This window comes from Scyliorhinus canicula, unplaced genomic scaffold (genome assembly GCF_902713615.1).
Source record: "Scyliorhinus canicula unplaced genomic scaffold, sScyCan1.1, whole genome shotgun sequence".
In the NCBI taxonomy this organism is placed as follows: domain Eukaryota; kingdom Metazoa; phylum Chordata; class Chondrichthyes; order Carcharhiniformes; family Scyliorhinidae; genus Scyliorhinus; species Scyliorhinus canicula.
Genome location: NW_024056012.1, coordinates 148,947 through 168,576, shown reverse-complemented (window position 1 = coordinate 168,576; position 19,630 = coordinate 148,947). Strand labels below are relative to the sequence as shown.

The 19,630-nt window shown below is 45.8% G+C and overlaps 1 gene segment (V, D, J or C); it reads right to left on the bottom strand.

The window, feature by feature from the left end:
* Positions 1 to 989: 989 nt before the first annotated feature.
* On the bottom strand, positions 990 to 18,822 carry LOC119961515. The segment is given in 7 exon segments: positions 990 to 1,444; positions 3,494 to 3,802; positions 4,441 to 4,752; positions 4,952 to 5,251; positions 17,077 to 17,123; positions 18,336 to 18,648; positions 18,777 to 18,822. Coding segments are annotated over 7 exon segments (1,719 nt in total).
* Between the last annotated feature and the right edge of the window lie 808 nt (positions 18,823 to 19,630).

Below are 19,630 nucleotides of genomic sequence, written 5' to 3'. Positions count from 1 at the left end.
CCGTCTCTCTGTTGGGGAAGTGGGGGTACAGTGGATTAACTAAAGCCCCTCCCCCTCTCTCTGTTGGGGAAGTGGGGGTACATAAGAACATAAGAACATAAGAACTAGGAGCAGGAGTAGGCCATCTGGCCCCTCGAGCCTGCTCCGCCATTCAATTAGATCATGGCTGATCTTTTGTGGACTCAGCTCCACTTTCCGGCCCGAACACCATAACCCTTAATCCCTTTACCGCCCGGGCGCTTCCGACCAGAAGCGAGAGCCCCTCAGGGCTCGCCTCCCCGGGTAAGTGAAAAACCGATAAGAGTAGTGGTATTTCAACGGCGGCCGGAGCCTCCCACTTATTCTACACCTCTCATGTCTCTTCACAGTGGATTAACTAAAGCCCCTCCCCCTCTATCTGTTGGGGAAGTGGGGGTACAGTGGATTAACTAAAGCCCCTCCCCCTCTCTCTGTTGGGGAAGTGCGGGTACAGTGGATTAACTAATGCCCCTCCCCCTCTCTCTGTTGGGGAAGTGCGGGTACAGTGGATTAACTAATGCCCCTCCCCCTCTCTGTTGGTGAAGTGGGGGTACAGTGGATTAACAATTTCACTTCCCCCGCTCTTTGACTGGGCATTGTTGGTCCATGTTTCTGTGTGGCCCTCAATTCAGTTCCCACTGGGTGTGATACAGCAACTTAAAGCTGACATTAATTTTAAAGGGATGGACAATGAGAGAAGCAGGAACACCGATATCTAAATGTGATGGGTTTGTTTGCCTGAAATGGGAAATTGTCCGATTTCTCCTCAGCGGGAGGAAAGTCAATGAAGATATTTTGCTGAATCCTGGAATGAATGAGATTTACTCTGTCTCTAACCCAGGGTGTATCTGAGCTGGGAGCACTGGTTGTATCAGACTTGGGGCTGAGACCTGTAGAAATCCGAGTCTCATTGAACAGATCTAATATCAGCAAAGTGGAAGCACCATTAATTAAGCGGCTGTACATTTAAATCACAATTGGAGGAAAAACCCTTTATTATTTTTATTTTAGTTCGAAATATAACCAATAGATTCTCATTGACATGAATTAACGGTGTCCATCAGAGCGAGGGAAATGTTCACAAAACTGGGTTTACCGCTGGATTTATCAACCGTTCTGTTGATGATCTTCAAGGGGATGGCTTCATGTCCCACCACACAGGAGTAAGAAGCGCCGCTGGCCCACTCCTCCGCTGCAATGGATAACAGGCTGTACATGAAGAAGGAGCTATTGCCGTTCTCCGCCATCACCTCGGTGTTCTTGTAGTTCCCGGGATTCACCGGCTTGTCATTGACGGTCCACTTGACGAAGATCTCTCGGGGGGAGAAACCTCTCACTAAGCAGCTGAGGGAGACGAATCTCTGGGCGGAGACGTCTTCAGCCGAGGGCAGGAGGACAGAGACGGACGGTTCCCGCGGATTGGGATCTGCAGAAAATGTACAATAAATGTCAATAAAATGGGGAATTCCGGTGATAATGGAACCGCGGGTTAGATGTGGGAGAAATGTGTTTTGTGTTGGATTTTAAAGGTTTCCATTTTCCACTCTGGGATCTGTCCGGGTTCCCAGCTCGGAGCAGAGGTGGACACAATCCTTTTCCCTGAGAATTTACGGATGTTGGTTCGAAAGTTTCAGAAAGTGTACAGCAGGGGAAAGGCCATTCGGCCCAACTGTTCTGTGCTCGTGTCAAAGCTCCACACCAGGCTCCTCCCACCTTCTCCCAAGAGGATTTGGAAAACTGCCAATGTGACACCCTTATTCAAAAGGGACGGAGTCAAAAACAGGTAACTATAGGCCAGTGACCTTAACATCTGTCAGTGGGAAACGGTTCGAGCCCATTATAACGGATCCAATAGCTGAGCATTTAGAAATACACAATATAATCAGCAGAGTCAGTACGGCTTCGTGAAGGGGAAATCATTTCTTGACAAATTTAGTACCCTTATTTGAGGTGATAAGGAGAAGGCTAGAGAGAGGGGGGCCAGTAGATGTAATATACAGGAATTTCAAAACTGTGTTTAATAAATGAATGTACTATTCCCAGATTTGCAGATAACAAAAATAGGTAGAAAGGCAAGTGGTGAAGATTACAGAATATCCACAGAGGGACAGAAATGTGAGGTTAGACACTTTGGTAGGAGGAAGAACATAACGGAATATTATTTAGATGGAGAAAGACTGGAGAAAGCTGAAGTAACGGGGGAATTGGGGGTCCTCGTGCAGAAACCACAAAAAGAAAGTTCTGCAGGATATATGGAGACAAATTGAATGTTGACATTTACTCCAAAGGGAATAGAATATAAACATGGAGCAGTCTGGATAAAACTATACAAGGCATTCCCGTACCGGCCTCCCCGAACAGGCGCCGGAATTTGGCAACTAGGGGCTTTTCACAGTAACTTCATGGAAGCCTACTTGTGACAATAGCGATTATTATTATTTTGTTAGACTACACCTGATACACTTTGAATAGTTTTTGTGCCCTCATCTAAGGAAGTCAGATTGGTTTTGAAGGCAGTCCAGAGAAGGATCACGAGGTTGATCCGGAGTATGGAGGGATTTTCTTATGAGCTGAGGGTAACTTTGCTGGGTTGGACTTCTTGGAGTTTAGAGGAATAAAGCGACCTAATTGAGACATGAAAGATTCTCCGGGAGCTTCTTAGGATAGACGGTGAGGGGGGCAGCACGGTGGCACAGTGGTTAGCATTGCTGCCTACGGCGCTGAGGACCCGGGTTCAAATCCTGACCCTGGATCACTGTCCGTGTGGAGTTTGCACATTCTCCCCGTGTCTGCGTGGGTTTCACCCCCACAACCCAAAGATGTGCAGGATAGGTAGATTGGCCATGCTAAATTGCCCCTTAATTGGAAAAAATAATTGGGTACTCTAAATTTAAAAAAAAAAAAGGATAGACGGTGAGAGATTGTTTTCCCCTGTGAGAGCGTCTAGGAGCAGCGTGCAGGATCACAAAGTAAGGGTTCACCCATTTAACGCAGATGAGAAGGAATTTCCTCTCTCAGAGGGTAGCGAAGCTGCAGAATTATTTAACGCAGGGGGCCTGTAGATTCTGTGTCGGTCGGTATGTTCAAGGTTGAGAAAGACATATTTTAAATTAGTAAATGCGTCAAGAGATATGGGGATAAGGCGGGAAAGAGGAGTTGAAGATTATCACAGCAGATCAGTCAGGATCTCACTGAAGGCTGGATCAGTGTTGATGGGCCCAATGGCCTCCATCTGCTCCCAAGTCTTGTGGTCTATGGTCTCACTCCATCTAAACACAATATCACTGCTTTTAATTCATTGTTCATTCATCCGCATATCAATTTCCCCCTTAAACTCTAAATGCCCAGAGGATTCAGTTAGTGGATTTACCAATCAGAATGGACCATAAATACCCTGAATGCTAAATACTGACCGCTGCACTGACACTAGAAATAGACACAATGACTCACTTATTGCTTCAATCTCTCCACTCACCTATTTTTTTGTGAATTGAAATTCTTAAAGGAGTTGGCAGGTCCTGATGGCTCGCCACACAGTCAAACACAGCCCCACTCAGCCAGGCTTGTGTCGAGATGTTTAATTTACTGACCACGCTCTCAGTATCTGCCCCAGGCTGGTTGGCAATCTCTGATTTCAGCGGCTTCTTTGCTTCGCTCCAGGATACGTTAACTCCATAGGGAGCATTTGAAATGACGCAGGTTAAGGTTACAGTCGCCTCCAGTAAGACCTGTTCTATTGGTGGTGGCAGTATTGTTACTGAGGCATCAGTGCAAACGGAAGGATCTGTGAATGAAAAAAATGGAAATCAACCCAAGTTTCATCTTCAGAATCAGGACAGCAGGATTTAGCCTTCACTCACTCAATGGGAATAAATCAACTTCGAAATAATAACCTCTAATGATCGCCTTTAATCTTCTATACACAACGGAAAACCAGTTTGGTTTGTGAAAACTATTCTCATTTTGAAATACAGTCAGCCCCGATACCATTCTAATGAATCTGTATTGCAGCATTGCCAATACAAATATTCCAGTCCTGATCTCAGAAACCTAATGCTGAAGGCTGAATTATAAATAGGTTGGATAAACATTCCAAAATCTTCGTTCCGAGCTGGTTTCAGTAAAGGGTTCCAGACAGCCATTGCCTCTGCAATTTAATCAGCTGTCTCAGGATAAAGCTGATATCAAATCCACCTCATTCCCTAAATTACTTCAAGTTAGAGGGAAACATTTATTTCTATACTGATCAAATCCTGAATGGTGAGCAATCCTAATGCATCTCTTACATCAGAATGAAACACAAACTACATGGCAGTAAATTAGAAGTTGTTCTGTGCTTTGTACTAACTTTAGTAAATTCCTGATTTGGATTAACATCAGAGTGCAGGATGATTTATTGTTTCCCCTGTTTGTGTCTCTTACCAGACGCGGTGATGTTGTGACTTTGGGTGACCTCTTGATGAGTGACCTGGCAGGTATAGACCGCTTTGCTGAACCATTCCCCAGCGGAGACTGTCAGCCGACTGCTCACCGAGAAGTTCCCGTTCACTTCACAGGCGGGAGAGGTGATAATTCCTGAATCCATGGGTTGTCCATTCTTCAGCCACTTCACGTTAATTGAGTTTGGATGGAAATCGTTAATTGAACAGACCATGGTGGCAAATTTCTTGCTTGAGATTTCTTCACTGGAACTCACGGTGAGGAGAACATTTGGATGGATGTCAGGTAGAGGACCTTCAAGAAACACAAGTTAGACATTTCTTGAAGAAGATGTTGTGACGAATAAAATGTTTAATTATATTTTAACAGTTTCTCTGTTGTCACTATTTCTCGCAGGAATCAGAACTGTGCAGAGAACCATCAATGTGTTATGACCAAAGATTTAAATAAAGTAATCAAAGCGTCTGTTTCTCACAGATTCCACAACACTTACATGTCATTCCAATGCTCTTGTCTGAGACGCTGTGTCGAACCTCACAGCTGATTTTGCTGCATGCCCCCTCTGACTCGGTGATGGTTAACTGGCTGCTCAGGGTGTAGGTTCCCTTCTTGTTTCTCACTGACGGGTATTTCTTAACACCAGTGGTGATCAGCTGCCCATCTTTCTTCCAGGTAAGACTGCTGATTTCTGGGGAGTAGTCCATCGCCAGACAGCCAAAGGTGACGGAGCCGTCGGTGTTGTGTTGCTGACAGGAGGAGACCAGGCTGTAGAGAGTGGGCGGAGACGGTGTCGCTGGGAGAGAATGGCCCATTCAACAAGTTAGACTCTGGGATTGTATTTATTAAGCAACCAAACATTTCTAAAATTCACGAGAATTATGCGTTTATTCCAACATTTTTCCATCCACATTTCAGCTTCTATTAGTTTTATCATTTGAGAATCACCACCTGTTTGGCCCCTCATTAGAAACGTACATATTTTTCTCCGTCCATATCACCTGGCATAAAACAACATTTTGATGTCATCAGAATGATGTAAATTTCATTGGATTGAAAGCGAAGTGCGGATGATTTTTCCCATTATTTCAGCCATCATGTTCTCCAAAATGTGAAACCCCGCCGTAGTCCTGGAGTCTGATTTCTCCTTTTGAGAGCTGACTGGTGGTGATTTAACCCGAGGGCCACCACATCCCAGGCCAGGGGCAAGGTTGGAAATGGGGGTCTTTATGAATAACCTCAGCCGGTCCAGCAATTGAACCCGCGCTGCTGGGATCGCTCTTCATCACGAACCAGCCGTCCAGCTATCTGAGCTGTGTACGTCATAATCCAGCTAACTGAGCGGTGTACGTCACAATCCAGCTAACTGAGCGGTGTACGTCACATTCCAGCTAACTGAGCTGTATACGTCACAATCCAGCTAACTGAGCTGTGTACGTCACAATCCAGCAAACTGAGCTGTGTACGTCACAATCCAGCTAACTGAGCTGTGTCCGTCACAATCCAGCTAACTGAGCTGTGTACGTCACAATCCAGCAAACTGAGCTGTGCACGTCACAATCCAGCAAACTGAGCGGTGTACGTCACAATGAACAGCATTCCGCCTGTCACTGAGACCGGGCTGTCTGCAATCCCCCGCACCCCGCCCCGCGCTCCCTGTTCGTTCCCCCATCTCTCTGCCATTCCGGGGGATCTCTGCACCTTTCACCTGCTCCCTTCACTTTCTTTCAGCTGTCTGCTCTTTTAGACGGCTCTCCGGCTTTCCCCGACATCTCTGCCTTTTCCTTTGTCTCTCCGCACTTTCCTCCATCTCGTTCTGCTTTGTCCATGCGCTCTTCACTTTTCCCGTTCTTTGGATTTTGCCCCGGTTCCTGGTACTTTCCGCGGTTCTTTCAGTTTTTTTGCCATTATTGTGCGCGGAATCTTACCGCTTATCGCCCACTCTTTGCTGAGTTTTTTCCCGATCACTGCAATTCTCTCAGCTCTCTGCACCTTCCACCGGCTCTCGGCACCTTTCCCCTGCTCTCTTTCTTCCAGCTCTCTGTCCTTTGCGACGGCTCCCTGAGCTTTCCGCAGAATCTCTCCCCTGGCTCCCACATCTCTGTGCTTGCCCCCCTCCTCCCCACCACTCCCTTTCCTGCCCTTTCCCTGCCTCCTTGCTCTTTCTCCCGGCTCCGGCGCTTTCTCCCGGCTCCGGCGCTTTCTCCCGACTCTCTGAACTACCCCCGGCTCTCCCCAATCCCGGGCCAACAGACACATGTGGGCACCTCTCGTGATCATGTCCCACTCCAGTTCTCTCTTTCTCTCTCGTTCCAGACATTCCCTCGCTGATTTAGGGACCGTGAATAAGAGAGAATGAAGAGAGTGAGTGAGTAACTGAGTGAGGGTAGGAAAGTGAGTGTGGGTGAGTGAGTAACTAAGTGACGGTAGGAGAGTGAGTGTGGGTGAGTGAGTAACTGAGTGAGGGTAGGAGAGTGAGTGTGGATGAGTGAGTAACTGAGTGAGGGTAGGAGAGTGAGTGTGGGTGAGTGAGTTGGGTGATTGAGGATATGAGAGTGTGGATGAGTGGGAGAGAATGGGGGGTTGACTGAGTGAGTGTAATTGGGTGAGGGTGTGTCACTGAGGGTGAGTGAGTCATGATGGGTGAGGGACAGTGAGTGAGAGGTGGAAAATAAGTGAGGATGGGTGAGTGAGGCCTGGAGGGTGAGTTTGTGAGTGAAGTTGTGTGGTGAAGGTGAGTGGGTGAGGGTGGGTGAGGCAGGATTGGTGACTGCGGGTGAGTGTATGCGGAGGGTGAATGAGTGAGGGTGAATAAGTGGGAGTGAATGAGTGAGGGTGGTTAAGGCTGTATGAGTGTGGCTGTGAGCGAGGTGTGTAACAGAATTAGTGGGTGAACTTGGGTGAGTGAGGGCGCTTGAGCGGTGGAGCATGTGTGTGGGAGCGAGGGTATGTGATAGTGGTTGAGTGAGTGAGGGTGAATGAGAGAATAAGAGTGGATGGGTAAGAATGAGGGAGTGAATGAGAGCGGGTGCATGAGTGAGTGAGGGTGAGAGGCGAGGGTGATTTAATGAGGTTGGGTGAGTGATGGCGAGTGAGTTAATGAGGGTGTGTGAGTGATGGTGAGTGAGTGTGTGTAAGTGACAGTGACTGAGAGCGGTGTAAAAGTGTGGGTGCATGAATGCGTGTAAGTAAGGGTGGCTGAGTGAGGATGTAAGAGGGAACATGGGTGAGTGAGGGTGTGTGAGGATGGGTGAGATTGTGAGTGAAGGCGCATGGGTAATGGTGGGTGAGAGACTCCTTGTGAGTGAGGCTGTGTGAGTGAGGGTGTGTGAGTGAGGGTGTGTGAGTGAGGCTGTGTGAGTGAGGCTGTGTGAGTGAGGGTGTGTGAGTGAGGCTGTGTGAGTGACGCTGTGTGAGTGAGGCTGTGTGAGTGAGGGTGTGTGAGTGAGGCTGTGTGGGTGAGGCTGAGTGAGGCTGAGTGAGGCTGTGTGAGGGAGGGTGTGTGAGTGAGGGTGTGTGAGTGAGGCTGTGTGTGTGAGGCTGTGTGAGTGAGGGTGTGTGAGTGAGGGTGTGTGAGTGAGGCTGTGTGAGTGAGGCTGTGTGAGTGAGGCTGAGTGAGGCTGTGTGAGTGAGGCTGTGTGAGTGAGGGTGTGTGAGTGAGGGTGTGTGAGTGAGGCTGTGTGAGTGAGGCTTTGTGAGTGAGGCTGTGTGAGTGAGGGTAGTGAGTCAGGGTAGTGGGTCAGGGTGGGTGAGTGAGGGTAGTGAGTGAGGGTGGGCGAATGCGAGAGGATGGGGAGTGATGGTGGGTGTGATGTTGAGTGAGTGGGGCTGAGTTAGGGTAGTTTACTGAGGGTGGGTGAGTTGGTGAGTGTGAGTGAGAGAGTGAGTGAGTGAGGTGAGTGATTGTGGGCGTCAGTGAGATCGAGTGAATGAGAGTGGGTGAGTGAGAGTGGGCGTGTGAGTGTGTTAGTGAGTGTGGGTGACTGAGTGAGGGTAAGTTACTGAATGAGGAGAGTGAGGGTGGGTGGGTGACTGAGTGAGGGTAAGTTACTGAATGAGGAGAGTGAGGGTGGGTGGGTGACTGAGTGAGGGTAAGTTACTGAATGAGGAGAGTGAAGGTGGGTGGGTGACTGAGTGAGGGTAAGTTACTGAATGAGGAGAGTGAGGGTGGGTGGGTGAATGAATGGGGCTGAGTAAGTGAGGACAGTGTGACAGAGGGTGAGTGAGCATGGGAGGGTGAGGGTAAGTGAATAAGGGTGAGTGTGTGAGGGTGTGAGACTGAGCTTGAGTACGTGAGGGTGAGTGAGTGAGGGTAAGTGATTGAGGGTGAGTGTGTGAGGGTATGTGACTGAGCGTGAGTACATGAAGGTGGGTGAGTGAGGGTAAATGGATGAGAGTGAGTGTGTTAGGGTGTGTGACTGAGCGTGAGTAAGTCAGGGTGGGTGGGTGAGTTAGTGAGGGTGAGTGAGTGAGTATGGGTGATTGATTGAGCTGAGTGATTGAATGAGGATGAGTGAGGGTGGGTGTGTGACTGAGCGTGAGTAAGTGAGGGTGGGTGGGTGAGTGCGGGTGAGTGAGTGAGGATGGGTGGGTGAGTGAGTGAGTGAGGGTGAGTGAGGATGGGTGATTGATTGAGCCGAGAGACTGAAGGAGGATCAGTGAGGGTGGGTGTGTGAGGCTGAATGAGGTTGGGTGCGTAGGTGGGTTACTGAATGAAGGTGAGTGAGGGTCGGTAGGTGAGTGAATGAGGCTGAGAGAGTGAGAGTGGGTGAGTGAATAAAGCTGGGTGAACGAGGAAGAATGAGTGAGGGTGTGTGAGTGAGTGAAGATGATTGAGGGTGAGTAATGAGGGTAGGGTGAAGGTGTGTGACTGAGGCTGAATGAGTGAGGGTGACTGAGTGAGGTTCCATGACTGAGGGTTAGTGACGATGAGCGAGGTGAGGCTGAGTGAGTGAGGGTGGGTGAGTGAATCAGTGTGGGTGACTAAGGTGAAGTGAAGGTGTGTGAATGAGTGCAGGTGAATGAGAGTGAGCAATTTAGGTTGGGCTAGCAAGTGTGAGTGAATAAGTGTGAGAGAGAGATGGTGAGTGAGGGTGTTATAGTGCGTGAGGCTGTTTGAGTGAGTGACGGTGTGTGAGTGAGGGTGTGTGAGTGAGACTGTGTGAGTGAGTGAGGGTGGGCGAGGGAGAGTAGGTGAGTGAGGGAGATTCAGGAAGTGTCATGAGTGCATCTGAGTGAGTGTGTGTGAGTGAGGGGTGTGAGTGACGGAGGGTCTGTGAGTGAGGGTGTGTGAGTGAGGGTGTGTGAGTGAGTGAGGGTGTGTGAGTGAGGGTGTGTGAGTGAGTGAGGGTGTGTGAGTGAGTGAGGGTGGGCGAGGGAGTGTAGGAGAGTGAGGGAGATTCAGGGAGAGTGGCGAGTGTGTGTGAGTATGTGTGAGTGAGTATGTGTGAGTGAGGGTGTGTGAGTGAGGATGTGTGAGTGAGGGTGTGTGAGTGAGGGTGTGTGAGTGAGTGAGGGTGGCAAGGGAGTGTAGGAGAGTGAGGGAGATTCAGGGAGGGTAGCGACTGCGTGTGAGTATGTGTGAGTGAGGATGTGTGAGTGAGGGTGTGGGAGTGAGTGAGGGCGTGTGAGTGAGGGTGTGTGAGTGAGGGTGTGTGAGTAAGGGTGTGTGAGTGAGGATGTGTGAGTGAGGGTGTGTGAGTGAGTGAGGGTGGCAAGGGAGTGTAGGAGAGTGAGGGAGATTCAGGGAGGGTAGCGACTGCGTGTGAGTATGTGTGAGTGAGGATGTGTGAGTGAGGGTGTGGGAGTGAGTGAGGGCGTGTGAGTGAGGGTGTGTGAGTGAGGGTGTGTGAGTGAGGGTGTGTGAGTGAAGGTGTGGGAGTGAGTGAGGGTGTGTGAGTGAGGGTGTGTGAGTAAGGGTGTGTGAGTGAGGGTGTGTGAGTGAGGGTGTTGAGTGAGGGTGTGGGAGTGAGTGAGGGTGTGGAAATGAGAGTCGGTGAATGAGGGAGATTCAGGGAGGGTGGTGAGTGCGTGTGAGTGAAGGTGGGTGAGTGAGTGTGTGTGAGAGAGTGGATGAGTGAAGATTTGTGAGTGAGGGTGGATAATTGAGGGTTGGTGAATGAGGGTGTGTGAGTGGGGGTGGGTGAGTGTCTCAGGGTGGGTGAGTGAGTGTGTGTGAGTGAGTGAAGACGTGTGAGTGAGGGAGTGTGCATTAGTGTGTGAGGATGTGTGAGTGAGGGTGTGTGAGTGAGGGTGGGTGTGAGTGAGTGAGAGTGGGTGAGTGAGGGTGAGTGAGGATGTGTGTGTGAGTGAAGGCGTGTGAGTGAGGGAGTGTGCATTAGTGTGTGAGTGTGAGTGAGTGAGGGTGCGTGAGTGAGGGAGTGTGCATTAGTGTGTGAGGATGAGTGAGTGAGGGTGAGTGAGGTGGTGTGTGAGTGAGGGTGGGTGTGAGTGAGTGAGTGGGTGAGTGAGTGAGGGTGTGTGAGAATGTGTGTGTGAGTGAGTGAGGCTGTGTGAGTGAGTGACGGTGGGTAAGTGTGTGTGAAGGAGTGAGTGAAAGGACAGCATGGTGCTGCAGTGGTAGCCCTGCTGCCTCACAGCGTCCAGGTCCCAGGTTCGATCCGGGCTCTGGGTCACTGTCCATGTGAAGTTTGCACATTCTCCCCGTGTTTGCGTGGGTTTCATCCCCACAGCCCATACATGTGCAGGGTAGGTGGATTGGCTACGTTAAATTGCCCCTTAATTAGAAAAAATGGATTGGGTACTCTAAATTTATTTTAAAAAAGGAGTGAGTGAGGATGTGTGAGTGAGGGTGTGGGAGTGAGTGAGTGAGTGAGTGAGTGACCGTGGCTGAGTGATGATTCACAGGTGCTCCCAGCCATTAGGACGATGTTTCTCTGGATGATTTTCCGCTCAGACTCAGTTTCCTTTTGTCTTGTCCACAGCCGTGCTGGGGGCTCCTCCATTCGGCTCCACCACCCCCGCCTCCTCCTCTTCCGCTCCATCGATCCTGTCCTGATTCTCCACATTAATCAGCTTTCAGTAACACCGGCTGTGTAAAGTCAGACAGCAGTGTAGATCACTGGGCAGCTGCTTTAATACTTTCAGAAACTGAACAGACCACACTCCTACAGATAGAGTACGTGTATGTATGTGAGATAGGTGTTAGAGGGAGAATAAAATAATTTGCAAGGGAGAGTTTCTGTGTGAGAGTGTGTGAGGGGATGTGTGTGTGTGAGATTTTGTGTGTGAGTGAGAGAGGCAATGTGTGTGAGAGTGTGTGTAAACGGAAGATTGTGTGCGTGAGTTCGAGATAGTGTGTGTATGATTGAGTGTGTGACAGAGATTAGAGAGCATGTGGGTGTGTACCTCAGACAGTGAGAGAGAGAGACCACGTGTGTCACAGAGAGACAGAATGTGGGGGCGCGTTTGTGTGTTTCTGAGAAGGTGTGAGTATGCCAAAGAATATGTCTCTGTTTGAGTGAGAGAATGTGTGTTTGCGAGATACTGTTTGTGTGGGAGCGTTTGTATCTGTATGAGGGAGAGACCGTGTGTCTGAGAAGGACAGATTGTGCGGCCGAGTTTGTGTGTTTCTGAGAGAACGTGTGAGAGAGTATGCCAAAGAACATGTCTGTGTTTGAGTGAAAGAAAGTGTGTTTACGAGATATGTATGATGTGGAGATGCCGGCGTTGGACTGGGGTGAGCACAGTAAGAAGTCTTACAACACCAGGTTAAAGTCCAACAGGTTTGTTTCAAACACGAGCTTTCGGAGCACGGCTCCTTCTTCAGGTGAATGAAGAAGGCTCATTCACCTGAAGAAGGAGCCGTGCTCCGAAAGCTCGTGTTTGAAACAAACCTGTTGGACTTTAACCTGGTGTTGTAAGACTTCTTACTGAGATATGTATGTACCAGTGTTTGTGTGTGTGAGAGAAATAAGTGTTTGTGTGAGTATGTTTGTGTTTGTGTATGAGAGTGTGCATGTGCGAAAGAGAGATTTTGTGTGAGAGACACGTGACACAGTGTGCATGAGAGAGCAGGTGAGAGAATGTGTGTGTGACAGGGTGCGTGTGTGTGTCTGTGGAAGTGTGTGTGAGAGAAAGGGAGAGAGATAGTATGTTTGAGATTGTGTGTGTGAAAGAAGGATTGATTCTGTTTGAAGAGCGATTATGGATGTGAGACTGTGTGGGAGACGGAGATCTGTGTGTCTGATATAGTGTGTCCGTAATAGAGAGGGAATGTGTGAGAGAAAGAATGTGCATCTGAGAGAGTGTGTGTCAGAGAGAGAGAGAATGTGAGAGAGAGAGAGTGTGAGATACTGCATGCCTGAAAGAGATAGATTGTGTGTCAGAGAGAGAATGAGACAGTGTCCATGAGAGAGAGAGAGGGCATGTGCCAGGGTGCACGTGTGAGAGTGCGTGAGAGCGAGAGAGTGAGAGAGTAATAATGTGGTGGCGAGTTTGTGTGCGTCTGAGATATTGTGTGTGTGTATATACGAGAAATGTGTGTGAGAGAGAGCCTGAAAGAAAAAATGCTACGTTTGAAGAGCGATTATGCATGTATGTGAGGGAGAGAGACGGTCTGTGTGTTTGAGAGTGGGTGTGAGAGTGAGGCAAGGTGTGTCAGAGATTTGGTGAAGGAGAGTGCGTGTGAGAGTGAGAGAGCGTGTGAGCGAATGTGTGTGAGTGAGAGAGCGTGTGAGTGAAAGTGTGTGTGAGAGATCGTCACAGTGTGTCTAAGAGTGAGACTGTGAGAGTGTGATTGTGTGTGAGGCACAGTGTGTATGTTTGAAAGAAGTATTGTGATTATGTGTGTGAGAGAATGAGTTTGTGTGAGGCTGTGAGAGAATGTGTGTAAGAGAGCGAGAGTGTGTCTGTGTTTGTGATGATGCATGGGTGCACCAAAACCTGCAAGTTCTCTTCCAAGACACTCACCATCCTGATTTGGAAATATAGCGCCATTCCTTCACTGTCGCCGAGTCAAAATTCTGGAACTCCCTCCCTGACAATATTGCAGATAGACCTCCGCCACATGGACTGCAGCTATTCAAGGATGCTTCACATCAAAACTTTCCCAAGAACCCTTAGGCATATATAATAAAATCTGGCCTTGCCAGCGCCTCCAGAATCCTAGGATAGGATTAAAAATATAATGCAAAGGGATTTCTCCGCTGCACTGACCCATTAAATAAATCAAGGACTGCCATAGCACGGAATGTAACCCAATAAATCGCTCTCTGCATTGCCTAATCGAAAATTCCCAAGACCAATACACCACTGCTTAAAAATCAACCAAATCTCCTTTTCCAGCCTGTCTGGCGTTGCTGAATTCTTTCTGACTGTCACAATCTGGATTTGGAATCCCCTTTCTGAGTCGCCTGGTCAAACATCAAGTACAATTTCCACATTCCACACATATACAAGTTTTATTGAAGGACTTGATCAAATTGTACTCCCTGAAATACTGGAAAATGAAGTAGAAGATTTACAACCAGTCAGGAAGATTCCTGGTCCCAGCACAGTGACCGCGCGCACAGAAACTGAACAGACACACATGGCAACAACCGAGTTCCAGCAGATCTGTTCAATCTGTCAGTTTCATGAAACTGTTTGATTCTAATTTATCAATGGTCAACTTCCGACAACAATAATTTAGTGACTTATTTGAAATTAAACTGACATTAATTTCAAAACTGCATTCGGTTTTTAACTATTTCTCTCCGTCTGTCTCAAAACTCGATAATTGGGCAAAAAGTAGTTTTGCTGAAAATGAGCAGATTAAATATTACAGATTCAGGGTAGATTAATGACGGAACAGAGACTCAGTGACAGGGCAATAATTAAACAAACCAGGAAATATTCACATTACCCACTGATATGTTCTAAAAACACAACTAAATATAATCAGCAAAAGAATCAGGGCAAAAGAATGTAATCAGCAAAAGAATTTAGCTGCACACAGCAGTATAATGAAATGTATGGGTTCCTAAATTAATTTTAGATATTATTAAAATTCTCTAAACCATTTGAGATATTGCACGCCAGGATACAACTCAATTGTAGGAGATCATTTATGCTGAATTAATTCTCACTGATATTGTATTGTGAGTTATTGTTAATTGTCAGCTAATTCTTTATTCGATTATCTGTACTATAATAATAAATATAATAAAAATAGCATTCAATAATCCCCAATTTGTTTTTACCCAGATCTTTATGAAATAATTGGGGTTTAATTAAAACAACCTGACAATCAAACAATGTTGAACAGTAAACTCCAAATTACTCGATGGAATCATCTTAACATTTAATTGACTATATTCACATTTTATTTTTTTTACTCCAATTGCTCTATTCGACCTACAAATGTGTAAAATATGCGCCTTTCTGAACACATTGATAAATCATAAACTCCATCTATTCTCAGAAAGTAATGAATATAACGAGAACAGCTCAGTAATATTTATTCTAATCATTTGCAAAACTGACCCATTATGAGCAAGTGGAGTGGAAAATTTGTTGTTGAATTTAGCATTTAATAAAATTTAAGCCGAAAGCTAAGATATAATCATTCTTTCTTTCCTATCATCTGTTCTTCCTATAATTCTATCGTGTGTAGAGCACAGCCGTGGGAGACAGGGTGTCATTATAAAATGCAAAGGTACTGTTAACCTTTTGTAAATAAATAAATCGGTTTGACATTCAAGCTTTTACTTTTCAATCTCTTGCCATATGCAATCTGAACTTTCCTATAATACAAATAAAACCATGGGAACAATTCCTTGATTGGCAGCGACTTCCACATCTCAGAAAACTGTTTCAGGTTAGATTACTGATAATTACCTCGCTATCCAACTACGCATTACAGTGAATATATAATGTGGTTGCAGCGGCACTGAAATAATAGATTAACTGGAACTACAAAGTATTTCCAGCCGAGAAACCTGTCCGGCCATGTCAACCTCGTGCAGGACACAGCATGATTGTGAAAGGTGATTAATGATGAATTATATTAATCGAAAATAACCTTTGGTTAATATGGAGTTGTATCACCGCATTGCAATTGTTTGAATTATATAAATGTTACTATGTTCTGCATGGGCGTTTCAGTCACTATTTCGTTTAATCTGGAAGCATCAGTTAAAATTACAAAATGCATCAATATATCTTTATTCGATTATTTTCTTAAGCTTGGCTGTTTTCTCCCGACAATCTCCCTTCAAGCATTTTCAAACGCGGAGACTGTTTGCATTCAATCAGAAAACGTGTAACCGCTCAGTGTCACCGAGTTTAAACAATGCAGAAACAATGCAGAAACGCTAAACCGTTTCACAGATCTTAATCATTTAAAGTCACCCAGATACACAATCTCCTCAGCAGAACAAAACACTAAATCACATCAATTGAACAAAACACTAAATCACATCAATTAAACCCGTTTATGGAGAAGCAACTCAACTCTACATCGAACAAGATCAAACTTAACATTGCAAGAAAATATCAATATCCAGCAAACCAGCTGGTCACCAAATGTATGAATTATTTAACTAAACAGAAATGTGGAATAACAGCAATAGCATTGCGAGGAGCTGGAATATTAACAACAAATAAATATTGAAACTTAACCAGTTTTTTCATACTGAGTCATTTTTCAAACATATTTAAATGCTTTTAATGATTGCAGTTGATGGTAAAAGCTGCAACCATCAGATGCCACCGAGATTAAACTTTGCACAAACGGCAAACTGATAGCAGCAACACTTGTGCTCGGAAAGGATTAGTCGTAAAACGTGGTTTAGTTTAATCTGCAATTTTCACTTTCTTCACGTGCAGAAACAATCTCCCTGTTCTCTGCCGACAATCCAGCGACAAGCAGTTTCAAACACGCAGACTCTTTGTATTCAAGCACAAACCGTGTAACCGCTCAGTGTCACCGAGTTGAAACAATACAGACACGCCAAACCGTTTCACAAACCTTTCTACACAAAGTCACCCAAAAACATTCCTCAGCAGGAAAACACCAAATCACATCGCTGAAGGAATGAAACATCATAGAGAAGCAGCTCAATTCTACAAACACTTCCAAAAGAATCACATGTAACATTGCAAGAAAATCTCAATGTAAAATGCACCAAACCCTCATGTCATCAAATGAACGAACAGGTAAACTGAACAGAAAACTTGAATAAATCATCAGTACTTTCAGTAAGCAGAACATGGTCAATAAGATAATACAGAAACTTTAGCACATTTTGTCAATGTTGGGCTCGATCTCAAACACTTGTGCGGAAGACGGTACAAGCTGCAGATATTAGATAGAACCGAGATTAAACATCGTAAAAACAGACGTTTTGTATTTAAAGTAGCCCAGCCACACAGTATCCTCAGCAAATAAACACCAAATCACAGCAAACAGGGACTGAATCCCTCAGCAGCATCTTTCTGTCAAGAAACCGCGGGATTCTATGTCCCCCTTTCAGCAGGATCAAATGAAACATTGCAACAACATCTCAATACATGATCCACCAAAACACATTTCAGTGAACGAATGGATTTTGAAAATGCAGAAAAATATAAAACAAATACTCAAGTAAAACAGTTGGTAAATAATGGAATGGTTCTTACCTGCAGTCACCGTCACCATGGTGCCTTGTCCCCAGTAGTCGAGATAGTCACAGTGTCACATTCCCTGGGCAGCTCCGTTCAATAACCGGACCTGCACAAAATAGACAGAAATCCACCATTATTTTAAATATTCACAAACCAACGGCAAAGAAAATTCACGATTAATTTTCAGGAAATTATATTAATATTTGTGGATACCGTTCTCTCTTCATAAATGACCGAATGTTTTACATTTCACAGACATGCAAATGTAATTGAAAACACCAACAGTGACTAAATAACGACCACCAATTTTCCACATTAATTATTATTATTTTGTCAGTGCTGGAAATAAATAATACATCACTGTAAATAAAGTTGGATTGTAAAAGCGAGCACTGAGCCAGCCTCAGTTAATTAGTGCTGAGGGGCTTTTTGTATTGATAGTAACTGCTGTGCCCCAGCTATCACAGTGAGACACAGCGTGTCAAATACTGCGGCCGACTGTTAACTGTAAAATACAGAGATTTAATTTCACTGTTCACTCAAAAACCTAACTGTCTCTTCCAAGAGCGAATGGGTGAGTTATTTCAGCTTGTCCTGGTCATTACATTTATAAAGAGGATCGGAACACTTTAAAACCTTCTGTGCATATTTCGCGTGTCGGTCAACAAAGATAAAGTGGAAGATTTTTATAGCTTTTTGCAAACTAATATTACTTCCAAACTTTGTTTTATTTAAAACTCATTGACATTGACAATCCTGCTGTGGCGCTGATCACCAATTTGAACAAACTCTTTCACTGAGGTTTTTGTATGAGGATGTCGCTGTGCACAGCACTGTGACCCACTGTAGTCACAGTGACAGATACCCGCACAAAAACTGCACCCACTCTCTGTTCAGTCCTGCCGCTCAATATTCACTTCAAATAGACGTTTGCTTCTGATCTAATTTACAATTTAATTAATCGTGTATAAAACACAATGTACAAAGCTCTGCTCCATATTATAGACAGATTAAAACAAGTATCATATTCAGGTCAGTAATTGCTGAAACTGAGACATTACATATAAACACAGTCACATTGATATCGGTAGGTTTGTTAGGTTTTACTGCGAACATTTGTCTGTCTCAGTTGTGTCAGACGCGGTTCGTTGTCCGGTTCTGACCACCGACATTAATATTAGATTTGGATCAAGTGCTGACCTTCAGGTTAAGGTGCAAGTTGCTGAATTCCCTCCCGAGCTGTTCTTGTGCGGGTCCAGCCCTGGTTCCTCTCGCTGTGGTGTCTTGCACAGTAATAGATGGCGGTGTCTTCGGTCTTCAGGCTCCTCATGGCCAAAGCGAAGATGTTGTTTGAAGTGTCTTTGGACGGAGTAAATCGGCCCTGAATCCCTGGCGCGTAGTAGATGGTGTTGGATGAATCGTAGTAGTAAACCAGCCACTCCAGCCCCTGTCCGGGAACCTGGCGGACCCAGTTCATCCCGTAGCTGCCAAGATTGAAGCCGCTGGTTTTACAGGTCAGTGTCAGGGAGCCTCCGGGACGCCCGGTCTCTGCCTCCGGCTGAGTCAACACAACATCCGACTGGACACCTGTAAAAATATATCAAAAAGCCCGAGGATTAATGCTGGTGAAATGATTGGCGACTCTGGAACATTCTAGAGAGAGACTAACACTGAGACAGTAACAGTGAGAGACTTGGACAATAAAAACTACTCACGGGATAAGAAAGTCAGCAACAAACTGAGAGAAATGGCCCACCTCATCCTTCTGGTCATTTGGGGGAAATGGTTGTGTCAGGAACTCAGTGAACAAACCAGCTCCCGGACTGTTGGATTCGGGTCCCAGTGAGCGGCATTTAAATACCCGGCAGAAGGGGGCGGCTTTCCAGGCGCCGCCTTTTGATTCCCTGGTGGAGGCGGCGACTGGATCCGCGTCCCACCTTCCACACCCCCAACAGAATGGACTCAGATATTTAAATAGGTTATTATTTAAAAAACGATATTAGATCGGTATCGGTATATTTGTTTGGCTGAATGGATTCATTGTAATGTCTATCCTCATCCGAATGGAGAATTATATTTGAGCATCTCTAAGTAAAATCGAATTCCATTATATATTAAGTCTCTTTATTTCTGCACTCCAATATAAAGGGATGAACACAGACAGATTAAATTACATTATCAGGGAATAAATCGTCTGTCACTCAGATTTGCAACACTCCGGGACTCTATCCCATTGCAATAATAAAGTATAATTTATCAGACGAAATGTAACTAAATGAGGGAATGAATGACGTGATTACATTTGCAGTGCGGATGGCCATCACTGTACAATGTGGGCCTGTCGACAAGAAGAAGCTCTAACATTACACAATGTCTCTCTTCACATTTCTCGAACTGTCCCTCAGCCTCAGACAGTCCTGTGAACATTAGCGGTAAAAGAAGCCGCTTGCCTGATAATTCAACAGTGAGTTGACAGAGAAACATAAAATTCACACCAGCTTTTGACAGAGAAGTTAGTGAATCAGAACGGGCACGGCGACCAGCAAAGTTATCCTTCAGCATCCAAACC